At 39.9% G+C, this 25569-nt stretch overlaps 1 protein-coding gene across 5 annotated transcripts in view; it reads left to right on the forward strand.

The window, feature by feature from the left end:
* Nucleotides 1-1386: 1386 nt before the first annotated feature.
* The window catches only part of MED12L (mediator complex subunit 12L), a 193037-nt gene continuing 168854 nt past the window's right edge, over nucleotides 1387-25569 (forward strand). For all 5 annotated transcript variants that reach the window (XM_060767713.2, XM_060767714.2, XM_060767715.2 and 2 more), the window contains exons 1-5: nucleotides 1387-1679; nucleotides 18179-18283; nucleotides 20819-21010; nucleotides 22524-22683; nucleotides 25074-25243. In XM_060767713.2, the coding sequence (XP_060623696.2) occupies nucleotides 1581-1679; nucleotides 18179-18283; nucleotides 20819-21010; nucleotides 22524-22683; nucleotides 25074-25243 (726 nt within the window). In that variant the 5' untranslated portion in view covers nucleotides 1387-1580. The remainder of the gene's footprint in view (nucleotides 1680-18178; nucleotides 18284-20818; nucleotides 21011-22523; nucleotides 22684-25073; nucleotides 25244-25569) is intronic.

Below are 25569 nucleotides of genomic sequence, written 5' to 3' on the forward strand. Positions count from 1 at the left end.
TATTATTATTTATTTTTAATTACTGCATTTCAATATCAATAACAAGCCAATCCAGAGTTTATGATATAGTATATTAGTTAGGCCGATTTTTAATAATAACTCTCAAGCAACCAGAAACTGCACTTATCCAGCATCTACCAATCCCCCCTGGGTGCCAGTTAACCTAGTCTACTGTGTTGTTGTTGTTATTGTTGTTCTTGTTATTTTGGATTTAATTACTGCATTTCAACCTCAATGTCAAGCCAACCCAGAGTTTATGATATAGTATAATATTAGTTAGGCTGCTTTTTAATAGTAACTCTCAAGCAACCAGAAGCTACATTTATCCTGCATCTACCAATCCCCCTGGATTCCAGTTAACCTAGTCTATTACATTATTATTATTATTATTATTATTATTATTAGTTTTTAATTACTGCATTTCAATATCAATATCAAGCCAAGCCAGAGTTTATGATATAGTAAAATATCAGTTAGGCTGCTTTTTAATAGTAACTCTCAAGCAACCAGAAACTACATTTATTCGGCATCTATTAATCCCCTTGGGTGCCAGTTAACCGACTCTACTGTATTATTATTATTATTATTATGTTTTAAATTATTGAATTTCAACATCAATATCAAGCCAAGCCAGAGTTTATGATATAGTATAATATTAGTTAGGCTGCTTTTTAATAGTAACTCTCAAGCAACCAGAAATTGCATTTATCCAGCACCTACTGATCCCTCTGGGTGCCAGTTAACCTACTCTACTGTGTTGTTGTTATTATTTTGTTTTAATTACTGCATTTCAACATCAATATCAAGCCAAGCCAGAGTTTATGATATAGTATAATATTAGCTAGGCTGATTTTTAATAGTAACTCTCAAGCATCCGGAAACTACATTTATCCAGCATCTATTAATCCCCTTGGGTGCCAGTTAACCGAGTCTATTGCATTATTATTATTATTATTATTCGTTTTTAATATCAATATCAGTTAGGCTGATTTTTAATAGTAACTCTCAAGCAACCAGAAACTGCCTTTATCCGGCATCTATTAATCCCCTTGGGTGCTAGTTAACTGAGTCTACTGTATTAATAATGACAAAGCTTGCAGTGAAACTTGGCCTAGGTTGAAAGAGCGGAACGCTTGCAGCTGCAGGGAGAGGAGGGAATAAGATGTTCTCTCCCTCTGTATGTAGGTCCCCTTCCCCTAGGTACACCCCCCTCCCCAGAACATTGTATACAATGTGTTCCTTTCCTCCCCCTCCTTTCTCTTTCTTCTTCACTTGCTGCTGGGCACTTCTGTGGGGGTGGCATCCTTAGCCTCCGTGGGTGGGTGGGTTGGGTTGCATTGGTGCAGCAGCATCCCAGCCCTTGCCCCCCTCCCTCCCTCCCTCTGTGCCTGCCGTCTTCCCTGTAGGGGGAAAAAAGAGCCAGAGGGGGAAGCCAGCTTGTCTGTCTATCTCTCTCTCTCTCTGCCTGTCTATCTGTCTGCCAGCCAAGTGCTGCTCCCTGGTGCTCAGAGCCTGCTCCATCTCTCCAACTCTCTCTTCTCTCTCTCTCTCATTCATTTCGCCGGCTAACATGCAAGATCATGGCCGCCTTCGGGCTCCTGAGCTATGAGCAGAGACCCCTCAAGCGGTCCCGCTTGGGCCCCCCCGACGTCTACCCGCAGGACCCCAAGCAGAAGGAGGTGAGAGACCCCTGCTTTTGGAGACCCCTCTCCTTCCTCCTCCTCCTCTCCCGGCCTGGGGCGCACCTGGCTGGCTGGCACCTGAGAAAGGAAGGGGGAGGGAGGGAGGGAGGCAATCTTAAAGGGAGGGGCAATGGGAAGATGGAGGGGTGTGTGTGTGTGGGGGGGGGGGGGCTGCCCAGTGAGCCCCCCCCCCCCGAAGGGCGCTGCTTCTAGCATGGGAGCCATTCTGCATGACTTTGGCAGCAGGGCGCCCTCGTGGGTGGGTGAGTGGCTGGGTGAGCTGCATGCCTCTCTATGGGTCTGACGCACTCCCCGCCCCCTCTTCCATCTTCTCTCTTTCCCCACCCCCCTTTTTACCCCGAAACTTTTGAAATATGCCAACGTCGGGAGAGAAAGGCACTCTTCCCCTCCACAAAGGTGGCAGCCCTTTTGGGCAAGGAGGGGAAAGCCCTTTGACACTTTGGGAGGGGGGATACTTGGAGACTCCCCCCCCCTTTTCTCCCTTACACATGTGGGAAACTGACCTTGGTTCCTCATTCCCTCCCTTTGACAGGACTGTATTGAACTAGGCATTCTCTGAGCAGGTAGCCTTACTACACAAACTCCATGGACTAATTAACTTAAAAACATGGGGAGACGTCAGCCAAGGGTCCTGTTTTCTAAATGCACCACTCAAAGCAGACAACTTTAAGGATCTCTTTGTCATTATGACACGTTGAGTATCCTTTATCCGGAATCCCAAAATACTCCCAAATTGTTCACATAGGTGGCTGAGAGAGTGGCATCTCTGCTTTTGTATAGTTCAGCATATACATTAGGCTCTCAGTTCACCAGCATCCATGGGGACTGGTAGGTGCCAGATTAATGTTGTTTCTTGTTGCTTGAAAGTCCCTCTTAGATTTAGACCATGCCATAAATCAGTGTTTCTCAACCTCCTTAATGCCATGACCCCTTAATACAGTTCCTCTTTTGTGGTGTCCCCCAACCATAACATTATTTTCCTTGCTACTTCGTAACTATAATTTTGCTACTGTTATGAATCGTGCAAATTTCTGATATATAGGATGTATTTTCATTCACTGGACCATATTTGGCACAAATACCCAATACACCCAAATTACAAAACTAGTGGAGTTGTGGGGGTGGGGTTTAATGTTGTTATTTGGGAGTGATATTTGCTGGGATTTATCAAAGAGCATTCTGAACTCCACCAAAGAGGGAATTGAACCAAACTTGGCACACATAACTCCCATGACCAACAAAAAATACTGGAAGGGTTTGGTGGGCATTGACCTTTGTGTTTAGGAGTTGTAGTTCACCTACATCCAGAGAGCACTGTGGACTCAAAACAGTGATGGATCTGGACCAAACTTGGCACAAATACTCAATATGCCCAAATGTGTACATTGGTGGAGTTCGGAGAAAATAGACATTGACATTTGGGAGTTGTAGTTGCTGGGATTAATAGTTGAGTTATAATCAAAGAGCATTCTGAACCCCATCAACGAGAGAATTGGGCCAAACTTCCCACATAGAACCCCTATAACCCACAGAAAATACTGTGTTTTCTGATGGTCATTGGAGACCCCTCTGACATCCCCTCATGACTCCTCAGGTTGAGAAACATTGCCATAAATGCTTCTTGATTTGATATTTAATATTGAAACACAGTAATTCAAAGCAAATTCAGGCAAACTTAACATAGAATCATGGAGTTGGAAGACACCGCATGGTCATCCAGTCAAACCCCCACCATGCAGGTAAAGCACAATCAACATTGGGTTGCTGTGAGTTTTCTGAGCTGTATGGCCATGTTCCAGAAGCATTTTCTCCTAATGTTTCACCCACATCTATGGCAGGCATAATCAAAGGTTGTGAGATCTGTTGGAAACTAGGCAAGTGAGGTTTATATATCTCTGAAATACCCAGGGTGGGAGAAAGAACTCCTGTCTGCTTGAGGCAAGTGTGAATGTTGCAGTTGGCTACTTTGATTAGCATTTAATGGCCTCAGGCAATCAACATGCCAGAAAGATAGCCATCCATCCTCTGCTTAAAAGCCTCCATGGCAGGAGCCTCCAACATACTCCAAGGCAGTATAAAACATGTATTTAAATTGTTATGTAAAGTATTATTTCCTTGAAGTTTTGGCATGTTACTTGAGACTTCCAGTTTTTAAAGTTTCAATTAGCCAAGAGTCTGCTATATTCCAAAACTGACAATTTAGAGGGCTGAGATAGTGGCACCTTTGCTTTTGGATAGTTACGCATATACACACTTTCTTTCATGCACAGAATGATAAAAAATATTATATGAATGTACCTTCAGGCTATGCATTTGAATCAAGCATTCGTTCTGTATTTGGGTCCCATCTCCAAGATAAGTCATGATGAATGTGTATGCAAATACATGTAAACCAAAATCTGGGGGGCAAGTCTGAAATGCAATGCATTCCTGGTTCCAAGTATTCTCCAAGCAGGTAGTGCCAGTCACTGACTAGTTGGCTTGGAAAGTGGGAAGATGCTAGCAAAAGGTCCTGATTTGTTTTACAACATATCACTGAAACTTTTAGTACTTGTTTGTTATTACAGGTTGAGCATCCCTCATCCAGAATTCCAAAACACTCCAGTATTGTCTATATGGGTGTCCAGTGGAGTTGCACCTCTGTTTTCTAATAGTTTAAAATACACAATTTTTCTTTATGCACAAACTTATTAAAATATTGTATGAAGTTACTATTAATCAGTTTGTGGATATTTATATTTATTGTGTCAAAAGCGAATTGAGGGTATAGTTATAATGTATTTAAAAACACAAAGTTAAAAACTTGGCATTATGCTAAATGTCCTTTGACCAGAAGCTGGCCACTTGGAGTGCCTCTGGTGTTGCTGTGACAAGGTCCTCCATTGTGCATGTGGCAGGGCTCAGGTTGCATTGTAGTAGGTGGTCTGTGGTTTGCCTTTCTCTTCACTCACATGTCCTGGACTCCATGTAGCCTCATTTCTTAAGGTTAGCTCTGCATCTCATGGTGCCGGATCACAGCCTGTTCAGCACCTTCCAGGTCGCCCAATCTTCTGTGTGCCCAGGAGGGATCCTCTCACCAGGTATCAGCCACTGATTGAGGTTCTGTGTTTTCACCTGCCACTTTTGGACTCTCACTTGCTGAGGTGTTTCTGCGAGTATCTCTGTAGATTTTAGGAAATTATTTCTTGATTTAAGACATTAGCTTGCTGGCTGATATCTGAACAGAGGATGGGCTAGAGATGTCAATGCCTTGGTCTTTTCAATACAGGCTCCTACTTCTCGACGGATGTCATATGGTGCAATACTGGCTAAACAGTATAATTTCTCCAGTGGTGTTGGGTGTAGATATTCTGTGATAATGTGGCATGTCTCATTAAGAGCCACTACCATCGTTTTAACATGGTGAGATGTTTTCCACATTGGCCATGTGTACTCAGCAGCAGAGTAGCAAAGCGCAATGGCAAATGTCTTCACTGTGTCTGGTTGTGATCCCCAGGTTGTGACAGTCAGCTTTCGCACAATAATATTTCTAACACACACTTTTTGCTTCATATTCAAGCAGTGCTTCTTATAAGTCAGAGCACGGTCCAGAGTAACTCCCAGGTATTTTGGTGTGCTGTAATACTCCAGTTGGATTCCTTCCCAGGTAATCTTTCAGAGCTCAAGATGCTTGTCTGTTCTTAAGATGAAAAGTACATGTCTGCATTTTCGATGGATTAGGAATCAGCTGGTTTTCCCTGTAAGAGGCAGAAAGAGCACCTAAAGCTTCGGAGAACTTCTATTCAACCATTTCAAAGCTCCCTGCTTGAGTGGAGATGGCACGATCGTCAGCAAAAATGAAGCTATGTAAATTTGTGAATATGACCTACACAGTAATGTGTGCTTAGAGCAGGGGTCCTCAAACTAAGGCCCGGGGGCCGGATGCGGCCCTCCAAGGTCATTTACCTGGCCCTTGCTCAGGGTCAACCTAAGTCTGAAACAACTTGAAAGCACACAATAACAACAATCCTATCTCATCAGCCAAAAGTAGGCCCACACTTCCCCATTGAAATACTAATAATTTTATATTTGTTGAAATTGTTCTTAATTTCAATTATTGTATTGTTTTTAAGTGTTTTTATACTACAAATAAGATATGTGCAGTGTGCATAGGAATTCTTTCATTTTTTTTCAAATTATAATCCGGCCCTCCAACAGTTTGAGGGACTGTTACCTGGCCCTCTGTTTTAAAAGTTTGTGGACCCTTGGCTTAGAGTTTTGTCCCATTTCCATCTGTAGAATTAATGTACTTTGACACTACTTTAACAGCCATGAATAAAGACTGTGGAATCATGAGAGCTGTAGTTTCTTGGGGCACCAGCACTCTTTGGAGAGAAGGCTAAAGACCTTGTAAAACTACAGCTTCCATAAATCCATAGCATTGAGCCATTAAACTGGCATCCAACTGTTTTACTTCTAGTGTAAATATGTACCCTAAGATGATCATGATGCACATATATGCAAATAGATAAATTCCAAAATCTGAAAAAAAAAATCCTAAACACTGCTGATCTCAAACATTTTAGATAAAGGTTCAATCTGTATTATTGTTATTATGACTATATATTTATTTCATCATTATTTGTTGCTAACTGTGCTCAGTAGTAACCATGACATTATCTAGGCATGTTACTCTGCAATTAACAAGTAATTGCTTGAGGGAAGGGAAGAGAAAACTTATTATAAAACTTACCTGAAATTTCTCCAGGGATTTCTTTCCTTTAACTCAGCTGCTACCCAGGTGTACCAATTTTCTTTCCTCTGAAGATTAAAGTCAGGTGTAAACTGTTTCTTCCACATGTAAACTATTTTTCAACTTTTTGTGGGGATGGCAGGAGTCATATAATTTTTGGAGGTGTTTCAAAACTACTTTCCCTCATGTCTGGGGCTCCATCTACACTGATCATTTAATGTAGATTCAAACAGGTATTGAGGAAAGTGTTTGGTTATGCAAATGATTACATATGAAATCCTGGAATCAGTTTAAGACTCGGATATGATTACACAAACCACAGAGCACTGATACACATTAAGGGCTTTATTTGGTTCACTTTTGGGGGAGTTTGTTGTCTGGCTGCCACAGTTTGAAGTTGGTTTCAAACTGCATTAAATCATTAGTGTAGACAAAGCCTGGCTAATTTCCCACAGAATTTCTTCCTTCCAATACTTGCCATTCAATGTAGTTTAAACTGTGTTGAATAAGGCCCTGCCCCAAGGAGTTTATAGACCTGAGAGAAATAACAGAGGAAAGGGTGAGGAGTAACAAAAAAGGCAAAGATGTGAGATTATTTTAGTTATCCAATTGATGAGGGTCTTCTCGTAGGTCTGAGAGTGCATCTATACTGTATAATGAATGCAGTTGGACACCACTTTAACTGCTGTGGCTCAATGCAACGAAATCATGGGAGCTGAGGCTTTGCAAGCTCTTTATCCTTCTTTGCCAAAGAGTGCAGGTGCCTCATCAAACGACATATCCCAGAATTCCATAGCTTTGAGTCATGACAGTATAGTATCAAACTGCATTCCTTCTACAGTGGAGGGCTGGATGCAGCAGCTCAGTGAGGATTTTTTATTTTCTGGGTTTCTTCTAAACAACAGTAGCAAGAGAATATTTTCCTGCACTCCCTAAATTACACTGTTGACATGGGGATACCCAGGAGGGGTTGTGGGAAGACTCTGCACGCCATTCTCTCTTAGTACGGAAATAAATAAATAAATGTTAAGTGTGTCTTTTGCTCCAGGCTCTGGTTGGTGGGTCTTGGGTTTCTAATAAAGAAGCAAAGGATATTTTACAGCTTGAGGCTGTCCTTTTTGGACTTGGGTTTCTGGTAAAGAAAAAGCAATGTATAGCTCACAATGTGAAGTCTAGTCGAGTGAAGTCAGAATACATGCCTGGGGATTAGGGGGACATGCAAGAGTCTTTGTGGATACAATGGGCTCTGCAGCTATTCACACTAGAGCTGTAATAAGGGAATTGTCCAGCTTGGAGTTATAATGGGCCCTTCCACACAGCCATATAACCCAGAATATCAAGGCAAAATAACCCACAATATCTGCTTTGAACTGGAATACCCGAGTCCACATTGCCACATTTCCCAGTTCAAAGCAGATACTATGAGATTTTATTCAGCTGTGTGGAAGGGGCCAATGAAGGGTATGTCTCTTGTGTCTATTTGTTTTGTTGTGGCCATATTCAAGTTGTTCTGGGATTCTTAAATGTATTAATTACATTTGCTTTTGTTGATTTCTCTGAGTTGTTTATGACTTATGCAACCCTAAGGACCCTTCCACACATCTGAATAAAATTCCACATTATCTGCTTTGAACCGGAATATATGACAGTGTGGACTCAGCTCACCCAGTTCAAAGCAGATATTTTGGGATTTTCTGCCCTCATATTCTGGGTTAGAAGGCTGTGTGGAAGGGCCCTAAGTTTCAAAGAATTTTCTTGGCAAGACTTCTTCAGAGGGGCTTTTCCATCGGCTCCCTTTGAGTCAGAGAGAATGTGACTTGCTCGAGGTCACACAACAGGTTTCTATACCTGCACAGGGATTTGAACCATGAACTCTGGAATCATAGTCCCGTGCTCAAACTCATTATACCACACTGGCTCTAGTTACATTTAGGACCTTTTAGGATATGAGTCCACACTGCCATATAATCCAGTTCAATGTGAATGTTATACAGTTGTGTGGAAGGGGCCTTAGGTCCCTTCCACAAAGCTGAAAAATATCCCACATTATCTGCTTTGAACTGGAATATATGGCAGTGTGGACTCAGATAGCCCAGTTCAAAGCAGATATTGTGGGATTTCCTGCTATGATACTCTGGATTATATGGCTGTGTGGAAGGGCCCCCAGTCTCAATTATTTTCCAGTGAGTTTGCCTCTTCCTTGGTACTCTTCCTCCTCTCTAATTTATCTTTTATTGGATAAAAAAACTTACAAAGTGTTAAAAGGGTGAAATAGTTTATTGTTCGAAACTTTGCTATCTAATACATGTTTTAGCTTCTTTTATACCTGCTGCTCTGAACCTGGCAATTGTTGTCTCATTTGCCAAGTTCAAAGCAGCAGGTCTATAGGAAGTATATGCAAATATTGAATTCTGGGAATCTTCTGGTTATTCATGTTGTTCCGATGAACCAAATTTCAATCAAACATGGCTTTAAGGTTTTATTTTTTAATCAAGATTTCTATTATTATAAGAAACCACATGGAATGCTAAAGAAGGTTGAGCAGCCGATTCTTCAAATGTTAATTAACATTAAATACTACATTTTCTTTGGAATCCATGTGTATGAGAAGCTCACTATGGTAAGGATGGATCAGGCTGTTATTTCTTGCCACTTTATTACACTGTGGGCAAAGTATTCTATGTTGCTTTACTATATTGGATGAGGCTTGGTGGGCTTGCCATTATTCAAAAAATGAAGGAGTGTTAACTTCCCTGTTTGAACAATAATTTGCATAATGTTCTAGCCACCATGACTAGTGGTTGTGATAATTAAAGGAGCTGGAAAAAACGTAGTCTACAAATAATGTTTCTAGATTCCAAAAGAATATGGCTGGTGTTTGCATGCTAGTATCAAACTGCAGCTTGTTCTTTGTGCTCCTGTTCATATTGTATTGATAAAAATCTGGACTGTTCCTGAAATGACCAAATTGGGAAGGCTTTGATATACCTCTCTTCCTGCATAATGGTAGAAAGAAAAAGAAGGGTTTGGGCTGGATGGCCTTTGGGGGTCCCTCACAACAGTATGATTCTATGATTCTATGAATAATCCATCTGAGGAGGAAAGATGCTAAGAGTCATGGCCATAGCAGTCATTGTTCTGGTGGAGATAAACAAACCTCCAGCAAAAGTAAGAAAAATATATTATGAAATGTTTTTTTAATAGAACTAAATATAAACAAGAAAATCAAACTTGTAAAAGAACTGAACAGATTGTGGAATATATATCTGAATGAAATATACCTGTATGAGTGTTAATTGTTGATGAATCTTAGTGTTGGGTTTAACATGTGTATTGATTTTGGCTGAGTGCTTTTGAAGTGAATTTGAGGAGTTTTGAGAGAAAGAGGCTTGCCCAGTAGTTGAGAATTGATACATATGTGCTTATAGGGCACATGTGGATGAACCTAAGTTTTCAAGAGATGTGAAACCAGGATAAAATACACACCAAACAAACAACAAATCAGTTCTGTCTGCAGAGCTGGTTTCATTTCTCTGTGCACATAATTGCTTTGCGTCCAGACAGAATGGCTGCACCATAGTCAAGTGAGCATTAGTATACAGCAGTGTCTCTAACTGTGCTTTTCCAGATGTTTTGCACTTCAACTCCTACAATTCCTAACAGCTGGGAGTTTCCTGGGATGCCTGGGAGCTGAAATCCAAAACACCTGGAGGAACAGAGTTTGGGAAACGCTGGTATACAGAATAAATATAAGTTAATTTTCATGATTTTCTTGATCAAAGTAAAACAAATCATTGCAGACTAAACTGTCCATGACTATGCAGGACTCCATCTTGCTGTGCAATGTGATATATCTCAAGATATTAAATTTGCACGTAGAAGCAGTGGTTTGTTGGCATGATAGAATAAGTCTTACCTGTGTATTAACAGTAAGTCAAAACCAAGACTTGAACCGAGTTTGTCATGAACCGCGGATGTATTTGAATCACTCCATGAGAGTTTAGTTTAATTAGAACTGCTAAATCAAAACACTATTTGAAAACCAGTTGGATTGTACATTCAGAATAAAGTTTAAGTAACAAACTAAAGCAACAAAAGATCACCAGCAGATATATATATCGCTTGGTAACCCATCTTAGCCTTGTCCAACTGGCAGCAACTCTCCAACATTTTGTCAGAAGTCTTCCCTAGTCCTGTCATTGGAGTTCGAGGGTTTTAAGAGGATTATTAAATTAGTTATTTCACTGAGTTTCCTCGTTTGATTGAACTTCACAGATTGGTGTTACACTTCAGTGAGTTAATGTTAAGTTGTTATGTGTTATTGTTAAGTTGTTATTATGTGTTATGCCTGATATGTCTCTTTCTCCACCATCTATGATAAGACAGAGAGCCTCAGTAGAGGGAGGATTAAGATGGAATAAATTGTGTGTCATGGCTCTTTGCTTGCCATCTAGTCATTCTAATGTTGCCTCGTGGGTTTTAGAAGCAGGATAATGGGCAAAATGATCAGTGATCCACTGCCTGGAATGGAGTAGTGTATTTGAGGGAAAAGGGGTGATCTGATTGCTTGGCAAGAAGTCTTCAGGCAACCAAGGTACTTTCAAGATATAGGGGCTTTAAATTTTCAAGGTTAGTGTGCTTCTCCCTGTTAAGGACCATATGGTGGATGAGGTGTGAGGCAAGGGGACTTTCCTTAGTTCCTGAGTCTCCTCTTTCAACTCCTTCCCCGATCTGCATTTGGACAACTTTTCCAGTGCATCTCATGCATCCTCTGTAAATCTCATGTGAATCTCTCTGAATATCAATGACTTTAAGTATTGAATTAAGTGGCATATTATAGTTAATAAAATTATTTCATTTATTAACAATAGCAAAGTTGTTCTGATGATCACCATTAGCATAAGACTAAGAGATGGTGAATTTGCATTGCTGGATTTCAATGTTTGTGACATTGTAATTGTCAGAGTCCTGTACATCAAATTACTGTTCAACAGCTGCACACTGTATCAAAGTCCAAAGCAGGCTAAGGTCATCCACAACCATCAGTCAAAATAAGGGTGAGACACAAGAGTAGTCCAAAGTCCTTTCCAAAATGTTCAAAGCTGACTAACACTGCTTGTGGCTACAAGGCACAATATCTTCCACACACCAATGTCAAGGTTCACCAGCAGAGATTCTTGCTGTTTCAATTTCACCAACATTGCTTCCAGCTACTTATGCCACTTTCCCAAGTGATCCCACCTGTTGGCCCTTCTCTCAGCCAACTGACTGTATCTCCTCAGTTGAATAGTATTAGTTCTTAATTGTGGCCTAGCTGAAATATTTAGTTCCTGGTGTGCTTCCTGAAGCCCCTGATCCTTCCCTGACTGTATCCTTATCTCCCTGGAGCTGTTGCTCCTACTCTGTTGCTCCTACTCTGCAGAAGTGGGTTCTTCAGTGTCAGACTGTTCATGCTGCTGATCCATGTTTGTCCTGACTCAAATGCTGGGCAAAGAACCCCTTCCCCCTCCCCTTTGTCTTTAACCCAAGCCAAGAGAGTAAATATATTATTACATTGAGACAATAAAAATGGATAACCTGGTAAACAGAGAGAGAGAAGATAATATTATATACACTTCAGAGTGTTCACATTATAGGGGCTGACTTGTTTAAAGTAGAAATACTTTATTCTTAGCTTCTGATATATATATAAATGTGTGTGTGTGTGTGTGTTAATAAGTGTTATCCTGTATACATTATGCATCTTTGTAATTCTGTTTGAAGAGGTCTGTCAAAACAGGCTACAACTGTATCCTTGTGTACACTCCTGGTCTGTGACTGTAATAATAAAATCCATTCATTCATGTATAAATCCGAGATGAGAGAGAGGGTCTCTTACAGCACTGAGTTAGACAAGTGAATGAGAAGAAGAGTGGAGATAGTTGGGATTCAGAATGTATATGCTTGCTTCAGAGTATCTTACAGTACTAATACATGAACATAATAATACTCCCATTGATGCTACTTCATTCCTATTCTTCCTTTCTCTATAAACACTATACTATACATTTTAGAATGCTTGTAGCTGCTTTTGATCACTTAAATAAGAGAGAAGACACATAAATAAAGAAACAAATATTTTTCCAGACCAGGCTGTGGTGCAGCTAGTTAGTAGCCTGCTGCCTTAAATCATGAGTTTGAAGTCAGCCCGGGTTGCAGTGAGTGCCTGATCATTAATATTTTAGCTTGCTGCTGACCTATGCAGCCCGAAAGACAGTTGCATCTGTCAATTAGGAAATTTAGGTACCGCTTTACGTGGGGAGACTAATTTAACTAATTTATGATGCCATAAAACCTGACAGCAGCATGCGTAAGAATGAGGAAATACTCCATCAAGGACTTGGTGTCACAAGTGGGCAGTGAAGCAACAACTCCACTTGTGGCCAGAATCGAGCATGCCCTCATGAAGCCAGGAAGCTGGAATGTTAAATTGCCTCTGTGTCTGTCTACACATGTTGTATGTCTAATGGCATTGAATGTTTGCCATGTATATGTGCATTGTAATCGATCCTGAGTCCCCTGTGGGATGAGAAAGGTGGAATATAAATACTGCAAATAAATAAATAAATCACCTTTTCATATTCTAATCTTTAATTAGTAATAAAGATATGAATAGTATGAGTTTTCAGTATTGACAGGAACCGAATGTGCAGTTGGGCAGGATAGAGCAGGGTTCTTTTCATCTATCTCAGTAATAGCATGTTGGTTTCACTTTGACTGACATGATTCCATTTTATGCAATCTCGGGATTTGTAGTTTCATGAAGTTTTGAGAATTCTTTGACAGATAGCTGTAGTGCTTCATCAAAGTGCAGAGGAAACATTCATAGCAGTTAAAGTACAATCACAATACTATACTATAATTTGTAATGTGTTGGTTCCCTAAGCTGGTCCAGATGTGTAGAACTCACCAACATGAACTTCTGTTTTTCAAAGATGGACTCATGCCAGGAAATCTAATGACTTGATTTCTTGGCTTCTATGTAAGACTGTCTATACTTGTTAAGATAATTCTCTAGAAAACGAGGCATCTCACAAGAGTGCTAATTTATGGACAGAGACTGATGGTGGGATATAGTGGCGATGGCATGTATGAAGCTAATTTTAGGAAACATGGGTTATAACTGGGGGAAACTGCATTTGCAAAAGATGAGCTCATTCTCTACAGGAGACAGGCTTAATGCAGAGAATTTTTTTGCTCTGTATTTCCTAAATAGAGCATCTATAATTTTCAAAGAAATGCATAGTAGAAAACTGGTAATAACAAAACAAATCAATATATCCCATATAGTATTATCCATCAGACTCCATTGGATTGGACTGTGTATGTAGAATTCTAGTGTGTAACAACTCTTGTCTTGTTTGTGCTAAATACAGGAATTTCTTTCTCCCTCTATGTGTAAAAACCCATAAAAGACAGTAATTGTGCCTAACACTTTTTTGTATATAAACTGACAAGATCCAGGCTATAACATGTCACTTCTGCTCCACGCAACAGTGAACAGAGGGTGTGTTGCTGTCCAAAAGCTTTGCTGTACTATGCCACTCAGGACGTCACTGAAGCAATACAGAAGGGAGTCAAAATATGTAGTTCTTTCAGCTGTTCGATTAGGTTGCTATTTCTCAAGATTTAAGGTAGTTAAGCCTACTAATTAAGAGCTCTGAAAAGCTTTGTGCCCAATAATTGAGACATCTGAAAAGACATTATACTGACCAAAAAGCTGCAGATTGTATAAGTAGTTGGGTGGAAGTCATGGGATTGTGTGTCCCCTCCTCCACTTCCACTATGGAATATACAGTGCTTTTCTTTCCATAAGTTTTGTCTGGAGTTGACTTATCCCAGAATTCACAACCCTGATTGATTTCAGGCCAAGAACTAAATTCAACTTCACAAACAAAGGTCTAATTGAGGACATAATTGCTGACTTGGTCATATTGCTCAATAAGAACTTCAATAACTTCCAAACATTAAAAACACAGGGCAATATCCAGCATTGAACTTCCTCTGACAAAAAGCAGACTCCAGCAAAATCCCAAGGGATGCTCTCCCTTTGTCACCCTATGCGATTTTTATACTAAAGTGCTTAGTAATTGCACATAAGAAATGATAAATAATATCAAACTAGCTGTTTAATATGAAGTTTAAATTATTACTGTGTTTTACATCCCTATGCCATGGCAGCTGGATGATCCCAGTTCTTCCTTTTATCCAATGTCTCCAATTCTGTTTAGCTTTCCAAACATTTGGAACATATTCAGAAGGCAATATCAAAGCAATAATGGCAAAATGTCCTTCATAGTGACTTCTGAGCATAAGGAAATGATGAATTCATTCAGATCTTCTCACATCTGAATGAGTGGAACACCTCTAGATTTTTATGAAAACATTTTTATCCTTTTTACCTAAATGAGTTTTTTAAAAAAAATGGCAAAGGGAAGCTTCCCCTTTAAGCATTGCTATATGAACTGCTTTGCTGCTGCCCTGCATTGGGGAGACCAGTTGATTTCATTTCTGTTTTTCCTGTTTTTAGCTTAGATGGGAGAGTGACAAACAAACAGGGCTTGTTTTTATTTATTTTTATTTCGTGTCAAAAGCATTGCATAAATAAAAAGTATAAAACTGATAAAATAGAGGGTGCACAAGTGACGAAATAATTTTAGACCAAAAATGGGCAACAGCGACTGCATTGTCTGTAGCCTTAAACAATTCTTCCTCTGTGCATGACACAGGGCACTGTGGGCAAGCATACAGATGCGGAGTTGTTTGTTCTGCTCCACAGTCGCACAAGATAGAAGATTCTTTTAGATAGTGCCATTTTGCCAGGTTGTCTTTTGATCTGCCCACTCCACTTCTGAGTCTATTCAGGGACTTCCAAGTTGCCCATTTTTGGTTTGCCCCTGGAGGCAGACCCTTGTGGGAAGTCATCCAGTTAGGTTTTCCTGGTTTAGGTGCCCAGAGGGATATCCTTGCTGTTGCTGTGGGAACATTAAGAGGAGTGGGGGTTCTCATGAAACTTTTCCTTGATTGGAGCCTACTGGGAAGAGGCTGATAGCCATGCAGAGAATGGCTTTCACAGTGTTCAACCTTATTTCTTTCACAGTTAGCAGCAACTTCACCTTGCACATTAGGGGGGACAATGCCAGCTAGCTTATAGAGCAGGTATGGGCAAACCCAGGCCCAGGGGCTAGATGTGGCCCTTTGGGCTCTTTTCTCAGGCCCTCTTCTCTCACACCATCCTATGCTTCCTTCCTTCTCTCCTTCCTTCCTTCCTTCCTTCCTTCCTTCCTTCCTTCCTTCCTTCCTGCTTTCCCTCCTTCCTGCTTTCCTTCCTTCCCTTCTTTCCTTCTCCCCCCTCTCTCCCTTTCTTCCACCCTTTCATACTTCCTTCCTTCTCTCTTTCCTCTCTCCTCCCTCCCTCTCTTTCTCCTTCATTCCTTTCTTCCCTTTTGTCTTTTCTTCCTTCTCTCTTTCCTCGCCCCCTCCCATCCTTTTTACATATATTAGAAACCAACACTTTCTCATTACTATATTTTCATATCACCAGACTGGGCCACAGCAACGCGTGGCAGGGGACAGCTAGCAACAACAACAACAATAATAACAACAACTTTATTTTTATATCCCGCCAGCCATCTCCCCAGGGGACTCTGGGCGGCTTACAAGGGACAAGCCCAAAAATTACAATTACAATTACAATTAAATTACAATTAATGTTGCCAAACAGTAGGACTTGGTGGACTACAATAGATTCAGAATTTGATATTGTTTTTCTTCTTGCACCTAGTTATATACAGAAATGCAGTTGCTGAAGTGCCTTTCATGGGGCAAATAAATATTTTTAAGAAGCTACGTGTTGGCTAACCTTGAGAGCGAGGCAAATGAAGGCTAACCTAATGATCCTGAAGCAATATTGACGGCCCAATTTGTGAGTTGTCACCTGAAGTGTGTTGTATAACATTGAAAGTGACAATTCTGTTCAGTCTCTCTGTTTCTGTTCAGTGGGAAGCAGCTTCAAAATCAAGTCAAGCCAAATGATAGCATGTTCAGTCTTTATTCTTCACTTAACTGAACTTGACATTTATGTGAACTTCTTCCTTGTCAGCTGACTTTTTTTCAGAACAGGTTGATTGTTATAATCTGAGTCATCCTCTGGTGAGGCAAGGGGCAAGGAAGTTCAAACCTTTATACTAATGCAGCTGATGATAATAATTATGCTCTGAAGAAGAAGGAGGTGGTGTTGGAACAAGATAATTTCATTTCCCTGCTGATGTAGATTTTAATTGTTCCAAAAATGCTCTTCTTTTGTGGTCTTTTATGCTCTGCTACTATCTTCTTTGTTTTTCAGATAGATCAGTACTTCTCAGTCTTCCTAATGCTGCGACCCCTTTATACAGTTCCCCCAACCATAACATTATTTTCATTGCTACTTCATCACTGTAATTTTGCTACAGTTATGAATTGTAATGCAAATATCTGATATGCAGGATGTATTTTCATTCACTGGACCAAATTTGGCACAAACATGCGATAAGGCCAAATACTGGTGGAGTTGGGTGTGTGTGTGTGTGTTGATCTGTGAGTTGTAGTTGCTGGGATTTATAGTTCACCTACAATCAAAGAGCATTCTGAACCCTACCAGCAATAGAATTGGGACAAACCTCCCACACAGAACTCCCATGACCAATAGAAAATACTGGAAGGGTTTGCTTGACCTTGAGTTTTGGAGTTGTAATTCACCTACATCTAGATCACTGTGGACTCAAATAATGTTGGATTGGACCAAACTTGGCACAAATACTCAATATGCCCAATATGAACATTGGTGGAGTTTGGGGAAAATAGACCCTGACATTTGGGAGTTGTAGTTGCTGGGATTTATAGTTCACCTACAATCAAAGAGCATTCTGAACCCTACCAGCAATAGAATTGGGCCAAACTTCCCACACAGAACCCCCATGACCAACAGAAAATACTGTGTTTTCTTATTGTCTTTGGCGACCCTCGTGACACCACCTCGTGACCCCCCCTCCAGGGATCCCAACCCCCAGATTAAGAAACGTTGAGATAGATGCTTGGGATTCAGGTAGTTCTAAATCAGTTGGTCATAATTTTGAGTCATTGGATGTATTTGAACTAGAACCTTTATTTTCTGGGTATTGTAATTCAGAAAGTGATTTCTAAAAAGTTTTGGTATAATGGGTTGTTGTAAGTATTTTGGGCTGTATGGCCATGTTCCAAAAACATTCTCTCCTGACATTTCACCTGCATCTATGGCCTTAGATGGATACCGCCCGCAAAACTTACAACAACCCAGTGATTCCGGCCATGAAAGCCTTCGACAATACATTTTGGTTTAATGTTGAGCAGTGGCTTGTCTACTTTCCAGAACTCTTTTCATCTTTCATTTCTGGACTCAAGGAGATTGTGCCCTCCCACTTTCTTAAATGAAACATGATTTTAGAGCAGAAAACAGTTGTTTCTGTAAAATCAGGCATTTTCAGTTCAACACTTTGTGTGGTGAATGGGGGATAGACATAAGTTGTGAGATCAAACCAGGGATCATCAATTTCATGGTGTTGATGAGGAGCTTTGCCAGCTTACAACCATTAAGTTCTATCTATACCCATCTCCTGCTGCTGTTTCTTACATTTCCTGCCAAAATGGTTTACAAATAATTAATGCCAGCTTCAAACTTTCTTTTCAGGATGAACTTACTGCTGTGAATGTAAAACAGGGATTCAGTAATCAGCCAGCTTTCTCTGGGGATGAACATGGATCTGCTAGAAATATTGTCATTAACCCATCAAAGGTAAGCTTGGGGTATAAATATGATAAAAAGTGCTTTTTAGAAAAAGGAATACTAATTTCAGATGTTATTCTTCACAATCTCCACTTAATTTTTAACTAGATGCATGGAAAAAGCTCTATAGAGTTGTGGCCCAGCTTACTTGTCCGAATGCGTCTGCCTCTACATCCTTCCTCATAACTTAAGATAATCCGGGGAGGCCCTGCTCTCGCTCCCACCAACATCACAAATGCAGCTGGTGGGGACAAGAGACAGGGCCTTCTCGGTGGTGGCCCTGCACCTGTGGAACGTGCTTCCGAGCAAGATATGATCAATCCCATCCCTCCTGGCTTTCAGGAAGAAAGTAAAATCTTGGCTATGGGACCAGGCTTTTGGTCAGCAGACATAAATTAGCACTTTAGCAATTAAACAATATAAAAATGGATTGGAAAGGCAATTTACATGAGGATACGATTCTATTTGGTAACAAATGTTTTTATATTGTTCAATTAATGGCTTATGTATTTTATATATTTTAATGGTTTGATGGTTTGTTTAATGGTTATTGTATTAATTGTTCATGTAACGGCATTGAATTGCTGCCTATGTAAGCCATCCTGAGTCCCCTTTCGGGGTAGAGAAGAGACGGGATATAAATACCAGAAATAATAATAAAAAAAATGCATTATTTCATTAGTTAGAAGTTATGTGCAGCTTGAACATGCCCTATGAGGAATGGCTTAAAGAGCTGGGCATGTTTTAGCCTTCGGAAGAGAAGGCTGAGAGGAGACATGAAGGCCATGTATAAATATGTGAGGGGAAGTCATAGGGAGGAGGGAGCAAGCTTGTTTTCTGCTGCCCTGAAGACTAGGACACGGAACAATGGTTTCAAACTACAAGAAAGGAGATTCCACCTGAACATGAGGAAGAACTTCCTGACTGTGAGAGCCGTTCAGCAGTGAAACACTCTGCCCCGGAGTGTGATGGAGGCTCCTTCTTGGAGGCTTTTAAAAGAGAGACTGGATGGTCATCTGTCAGAGGTGTTTTGAATGTGATTTTCCTGCTTCTTGGCAGGGGGTTGGACTGGATGGCTCAAGAGGTCTCTTCCAACTCTTTGATTCTATGGAAGTGCACAGATTCCTAGGTGTGTATATATGTTGGTGGCCTAGTATGTATATATACTCTAGTTCTCCAGCACTTATTTGAAAGGTTGGGACCAGGGAACCATCAAAAACTGAAAACAGTTGAAAACAGAACCTAGACTTTTTAAAACTTGCAAATGTAAGACTAGATGGTGTTGACTATATGGTGAGTTCACTGAGAATGAAAAAAAGAGGTAGCACATGGTTGATAGAGTGGACCAGGGGACAAAACTGTGGCACATGGCTGCAATTTAGATGTGTTGAAAGACATTTTGTATCTCTTATACTGTGGACTAGTCAATTTGAAGCCTCTGTGTGTGTTCATTGCATAGTATGGTTAGCAAAGTATTAAAATGTAATACATTTCAAAGAAGATAGTGAACCAGGTATTTCAGGCTGAACCATTTCTTTAAATGTTTTGGCTATGCAGAAACTTTAATTGAAGAAATATTTTTAAACTATCGATACAATGCTGGAATGTTGTATTCTTCTTTGAATTTGCTAAAACCTCTTAGTCTAAATCCAGTTGCTAGTCTCAAACACAGTAGGCTCAAATTTGTGAATCAAGCAAGAATTAGGTTGTATTTTCAAAGACTTTCATGGCTGGAATCACTGGATTGCTGTGAGTTTTCTGGGTTGTATGACCATGTTCCAGAAGCATTCTCTCTTTACGTTTCACCTGCATCCATGGCAGGCATCCTCAGAGGTTGTGAGGTCTGTTGGAAACTGGGAAAAAGGGGTTTATATTTCTGTAGAATGTACAGGGTGGGAGAAAGAACTTTTGTCTCTTTGACACAGGTTTGAATGTTGCAATTGGCCACCTTGATTAGCATTTAATGGCCTAGCAGTTTCAAGGTCTGGCTTCTTACTGCTGATGAAGAAACACAACCTACAAACTATCTACAGACCCACTAAGAAAAATCTATTGGCGTACTTCAAACAGACAAGAGTTCTTTCTCCCACCCTGGGCATTCAGCAGATATATAAACCCCATTTTCCTAGTTTCCAACATACCTCACAACCTCTGTGGATGCCTGCCATAGATGCAGGTGAAACGTCAGGAGAGAATGCTTCTGGAACATGGTCATGCAGTTTAGAAAACTCAACAGAAACCTAAGAATTATGTTATTCTCATTATTTTTATGGATCTTCTCTTTTTAGTACAGGACTAGCAATTGGATTGTGGTCATATGTCAATTGCTCTTGTTTTACATGCCCAGATATTTTTAAGGGTAGGGATAGGTTTGGTCAGTCTCAGCCTTCTACATCATTAATTGTTGCCTCATGTTATTTAGAGTACCATTTTGTTAAATTGATAACCTAAAATAGCTTTACCTTTTTTCAAATGGGAATCATGTTTGTAAGAATGCTTATAAAACCTTATTTTGTATATTTCTTTTATTTTTCCTGTCATCAGATTGGCGCTTATTTTAGCAGCATATTAGCAGAGAAGTTAAAACTCAATACTTTCCAGGACACAGGAAAGAAGAAACCACAAGTCAATGCCAAAGACAATTACTGGCTGGTTACTGCTCGTTCTCAGAGTGCAATTCACAGTTGGTTTGCAGATTTAGCAGGAAATAGACCACTGACTGTCCTAGCAAAAAAGGTATACACTATTGGAAGACTTCATGGAAATTTGGGGGGGGGGGGAGGGGGGAAGGGGAGGTAGATTAAAATGTTGCTCATTTTGATAATGGATCGTATTATACAGAATTTTATCAACGAACAACAGCTAATTGGAAAAAACTGGAGTTCCCAGGAACATTAGTTATTCTTGAGCCATGCCAAGTTCAAGTCCTTCCTTAATCTTTCCGTTACTGTCCTCCATCAGGGGCTGCTCAACCCATTACGCAAAGTAAGCATTTGCAGTATAGTTGATTTTGCCCAGGGGCGTTCTTGAGGCGCTCTTGGGGGAAAATAGACCTTGGCATATGCAAGTTGTAGTTACTGGGATGTATAGTTCACCTACAATCAAAGAGCATTCTGAACTCCACCAATGATGGAATTGAACCAAATATGGCACACAGAACCCCCACGACGAACAGAAAATATATATCAGTGATTGGTTGGGGGACACCAAAATATTGTTTGCTTACCATTGAAAATTACCTAGGGCCGCCTCTGTCCTCTATGGTATTGAAAGCTATCTTTAGAGGGTTTTGGTGCTGTAATCTAGTGGGTTTTCTTGTTTCAGTTTGCTTCATAAAGAAACCCCTTTATGTTCTTGTAGTATCAAATAGGTCAGATCTGATTTTCTTATAGGAGAGGCTTCAACATTCACATCACTGCATTTCATTCATATTTGAGCAGCTTTGACCATTTCTTGTTTGCATTTTTAAATTTAAATGGCACTGCAAACTAAACCTTAACATGATAACTACTATTAATTAAAAATTAGATTGGCAGCTCTGCCTGTATTCTTTTGCCTTTGTCCTTCTTTTAATTTCTTTTATTATGGTTTGCTGGTACATGAGTTTGGATTGCCCATTTAAAACAAATAGGTAACCAGGTAAACAGGGTGGCACAGTGGGTTAAACTGCTGAGCTGCTGAACTTGCTGACTGGAAGGTTGGTGGTTTGAATCCCTGGGACGAGCTGAGCTCCCACTGTTATCCACAGCTTCTGCCAACCTAGTAGTTCTAAAACATGCAAATGTGAGTAGATCAATAGGTAGTTGAAAAGGGAAGCCTTTACCTTTATCTGTGGACCTGTGTTTCATTGTTTCTAGGCACTGAATGTTTGTAGTGTGTCTGTATATGCTGGAATCTGCCCTGAGTCTCCTCGGGGAAACAGAGTGCAATACAAAAAAAGTATTATTATTATTTCACAAAGTTATTCCCACATTGGCCAAACATGAGTTCTTTTGGACCTGCTAAATAAACAAAGGAATAATTTGCTGAAAAGGAATAGAATTGTAAGACTGAATTAAGGTTCCTTTCAGAATCTCATATTATTTTCAAAAAAGCAGTCTGGCTGGCATCCTCTCTTTCTGCCTACCATTTTACTGCATTATACAATTCGATTAAATATTTTGAAAACTCACTTAAAAATATGAATTACTATGGTTTTCCTGTTGTGATTTTCTATCAAGTTCACATTTTAACTCCTTTTCTTTCTCAGGTTCCAATTCTCAGTAAAAAGGAAGATGTTTTCGCTTATTTAGCAAAATACTCTGTGCCACTGCTGCGAGCAGCATGGCTGATCAAAATGACCTGTGCCTACTATGCTGCCATTTCTGAAGCTAAAATCAAGAAACGTCAAGCTGCTGATCCAAATCTTGGTAAATAAATGAGGAGAGATTCAATTAGCTGATTATGTCATCCTTACATGCAAGGATGAATAATTGTTGGAGTTTCCCCATTCTGAGAAATTGATGTTTTCATATAGCATTCTCTCCATATTTAAGGGTTCCAGAGTATTTGGGAGGACTTTTCTATGTAGGAGCTTTTGTGTGTTGGAAGCATATTTCTGGTATGTAAACACATTAATTTGCAGGAAAACATTCAGAAAAAATATCTTTCTGTGCAGAAAAATTATTCAAAAGATACACTGAAACAGTGAGAGAAAACTGTAAAAATCGTGTTGCTCTGTTGAGGCATTTTGAGTATTGGGAGGTCTACTTTTCAATTGGGAAATAAATAATAGAGATTATTTCCATCTCTAGTTTGGAGTATTGTCATAACTCCAAAAACACAGTTAAAATGGAATGAAAAATTCTTATAACTTTCTAGTACCAAACCCCTGTGGACACTGCAGGCTCTTTCTATATATAATAGATTTTTATGCTGTTTGCCATTTTAGGCCTAGGTACTAAAGTTAGATTTTGAAAAAGCATACTGCCAAATTGCTTTTCTTGTACATTTGACCCATGGTTATAAACATCTTCTGAGAACAGAGAACCCTATGAGACGACGAGCAGCTGATATTCACAGACTACATTTTATAAAGAGTGACATCTTCAGCAAAATGTGGATGTACAGCTGAATAAAAGAATCAGGTTTTGAAAAAAATACACACCAAGGCCAAGGTTTTCTGGAGTTTTAAAAATGTTGCTGTCATACCGGATCAACTATAATGCTGCTGTCACTCATACCCTCTCCTCCCAGGATAAATTGTGTTGCATGAATATTGGAACTTCAGTTCTTGCTATCACATAAATTCACTGTACTTAAAAGCTCTTTTTTCAGCTCATCCTGCACTATGAAGAGATATAAACCACAGTATAAAAGTTTGGCTTTTATAAGGGAAACCAAGATCTTGTGAGGGAAGTGCCAAAGAAGAGCAAGGAGGAAAGTTTTACTGATGTCTATCCTTTACTGGATTGAATGAGCATTAAAATTCCTCCCATTGCTAATGGTTACCTGTTGGTTTGATGCCAGTGAGATAATGCCAGATAATCTGACAGCAATTCAGCTCCAGGGAAGTTGTGAAGCACTGAATACTGTTCTATATAAATATTGTCTAGACCAGGGCGTCTTAACCTTTTTCCATTTTTGATCTCTTTCTGCCAGAGAAATTATTAAGTGACCCCAGGTGTATTGGTATATAAAGTATGTATAAAAATCAAACCTTTACTGATAGCATTTGCAAGGCTTTCACAGATTAATTTTTCTTATTATGAAGTACAGCTGAAGCAGTTTTTGCAGGGTCCACTGTAAACACTGTAATTGCTAAGAGATACATTTAAATGTAAACAGCCCCTAGGTAGTGTTCAGAAACTTTTCACTATTGCCAAGTATTTCATGAACCCATAATTGAGCTACAGGGACCCCATCTGTGGTTGGAACTCATCATTTAAGAAGCAGTGGTCTAGGACCCTTCCACACAGCCCTCAGAAATTGTCCAAAGCAGATATTGTGGGATTTTCTGTCTTGATATTCTGGAATATAGGACTGTGTGGAAGGGCCCCTAGACAACATGTCAACAGTATAGCTTTTAATAGTTGGGATTTCCCAGTACATTTGAGTTTGCACAAACTTGGAAAAACCTAGTTAATTCCCAGTTTGGATGATTGATTGCCACCAGTCTGCAGATGAGTTTGAGCAATTCTGGATTTGAACCCATGTTGGGCTCAAGTTTAAGCAGCCGTAAACAATAGAAGTTGTGGCCTGTTTGTGTCCTTATTGCTAAGCAGAGTCTCAGTTGCTACAGAGGGCCCTTCCACACAGAATATCAAGGCAGATAATCCACAGTATCTGCTTTGAAGTGGGTTATCTGAGTCCACACTGCCATATAACCCAGTTCAAAGCATATAATGTGAGATTTTATACAGCTGTGGGGAAGGGGCCTTTGTCTGCAAATGTTAAGAGGAATGAAGGCTTTGGTGTATTATCTAACACTCTGCATTGTGGAATTCCTCATTGAGAAAGGCAACCTCTGTATAATTAGCATTGCAACAATAGCATTCAGATAACAATGTCCTTAGGTATTGCCTTTCAGCAAACAAATTAACATTTATTTCAAGATGGTGCTATTCTACTTTAATTTTCTATGTAATGAAAAATCCTATTGTCACTTTATGATAACATTTGGCCACAACACTAAAGAGATACTTGATTAAACTGTATTTTGTCAGTTGAGGTAATTGTAAACACAAATGGACTCCCCCCTCCCCATTCTATTGCGAAGAAAGATATCTGAACAATTTGCATCTAATTTGTATCTTCATAGAATGGACTCAGATTTCAACCAGGTACCTTCGAGAACAGCTGGCAAAGATTGCAGACTTTTATCACATGACCTCAAGTCAAGGCAACAACTCTGTAGCTGTGCCTCCTGAGGTGGAACAAGCCCTGAAGCAATGGGAATATAATGAAAAGTTGGCATTTTATATGTTCCAGGTAACCTTTTCCAGTAATGAGCTAAGTTGTAGCTCTGCAAAGCAAAGTCTATCTGTCCTGAGTCAAAATGTTTGCATTTTTTAAATCAACTGTTTACATTATATTCAGAGCATGGAAAGTTTTTTTTAAGGCTACATTTCTCATAATTTTGCTAGCTGGAAGATTCTGGGAGCTGTAGGCCTAAAATGTGGCCTCCCTTTTCCCATTGCTCCCAGAAATCCCAGCCAGTTTACCAGCTTTTAGGATTTCTGGGAGTTGAAGGCCAAAACATCTGGGGATCCACAAGTTGAGAACCACTGGCTTAGAGAATCATCAATAAGAGCTTT

Source organism: Anolis sagrei, chromosome 3 (genome assembly GCF_037176765.1).
Source record: "Anolis sagrei isolate rAnoSag1 chromosome 3, rAnoSag1.mat, whole genome shotgun sequence".
Taxonomy (NCBI): domain Eukaryota; kingdom Metazoa; phylum Chordata; class Lepidosauria; order Squamata; family Dactyloidae; genus Anolis; species Anolis sagrei.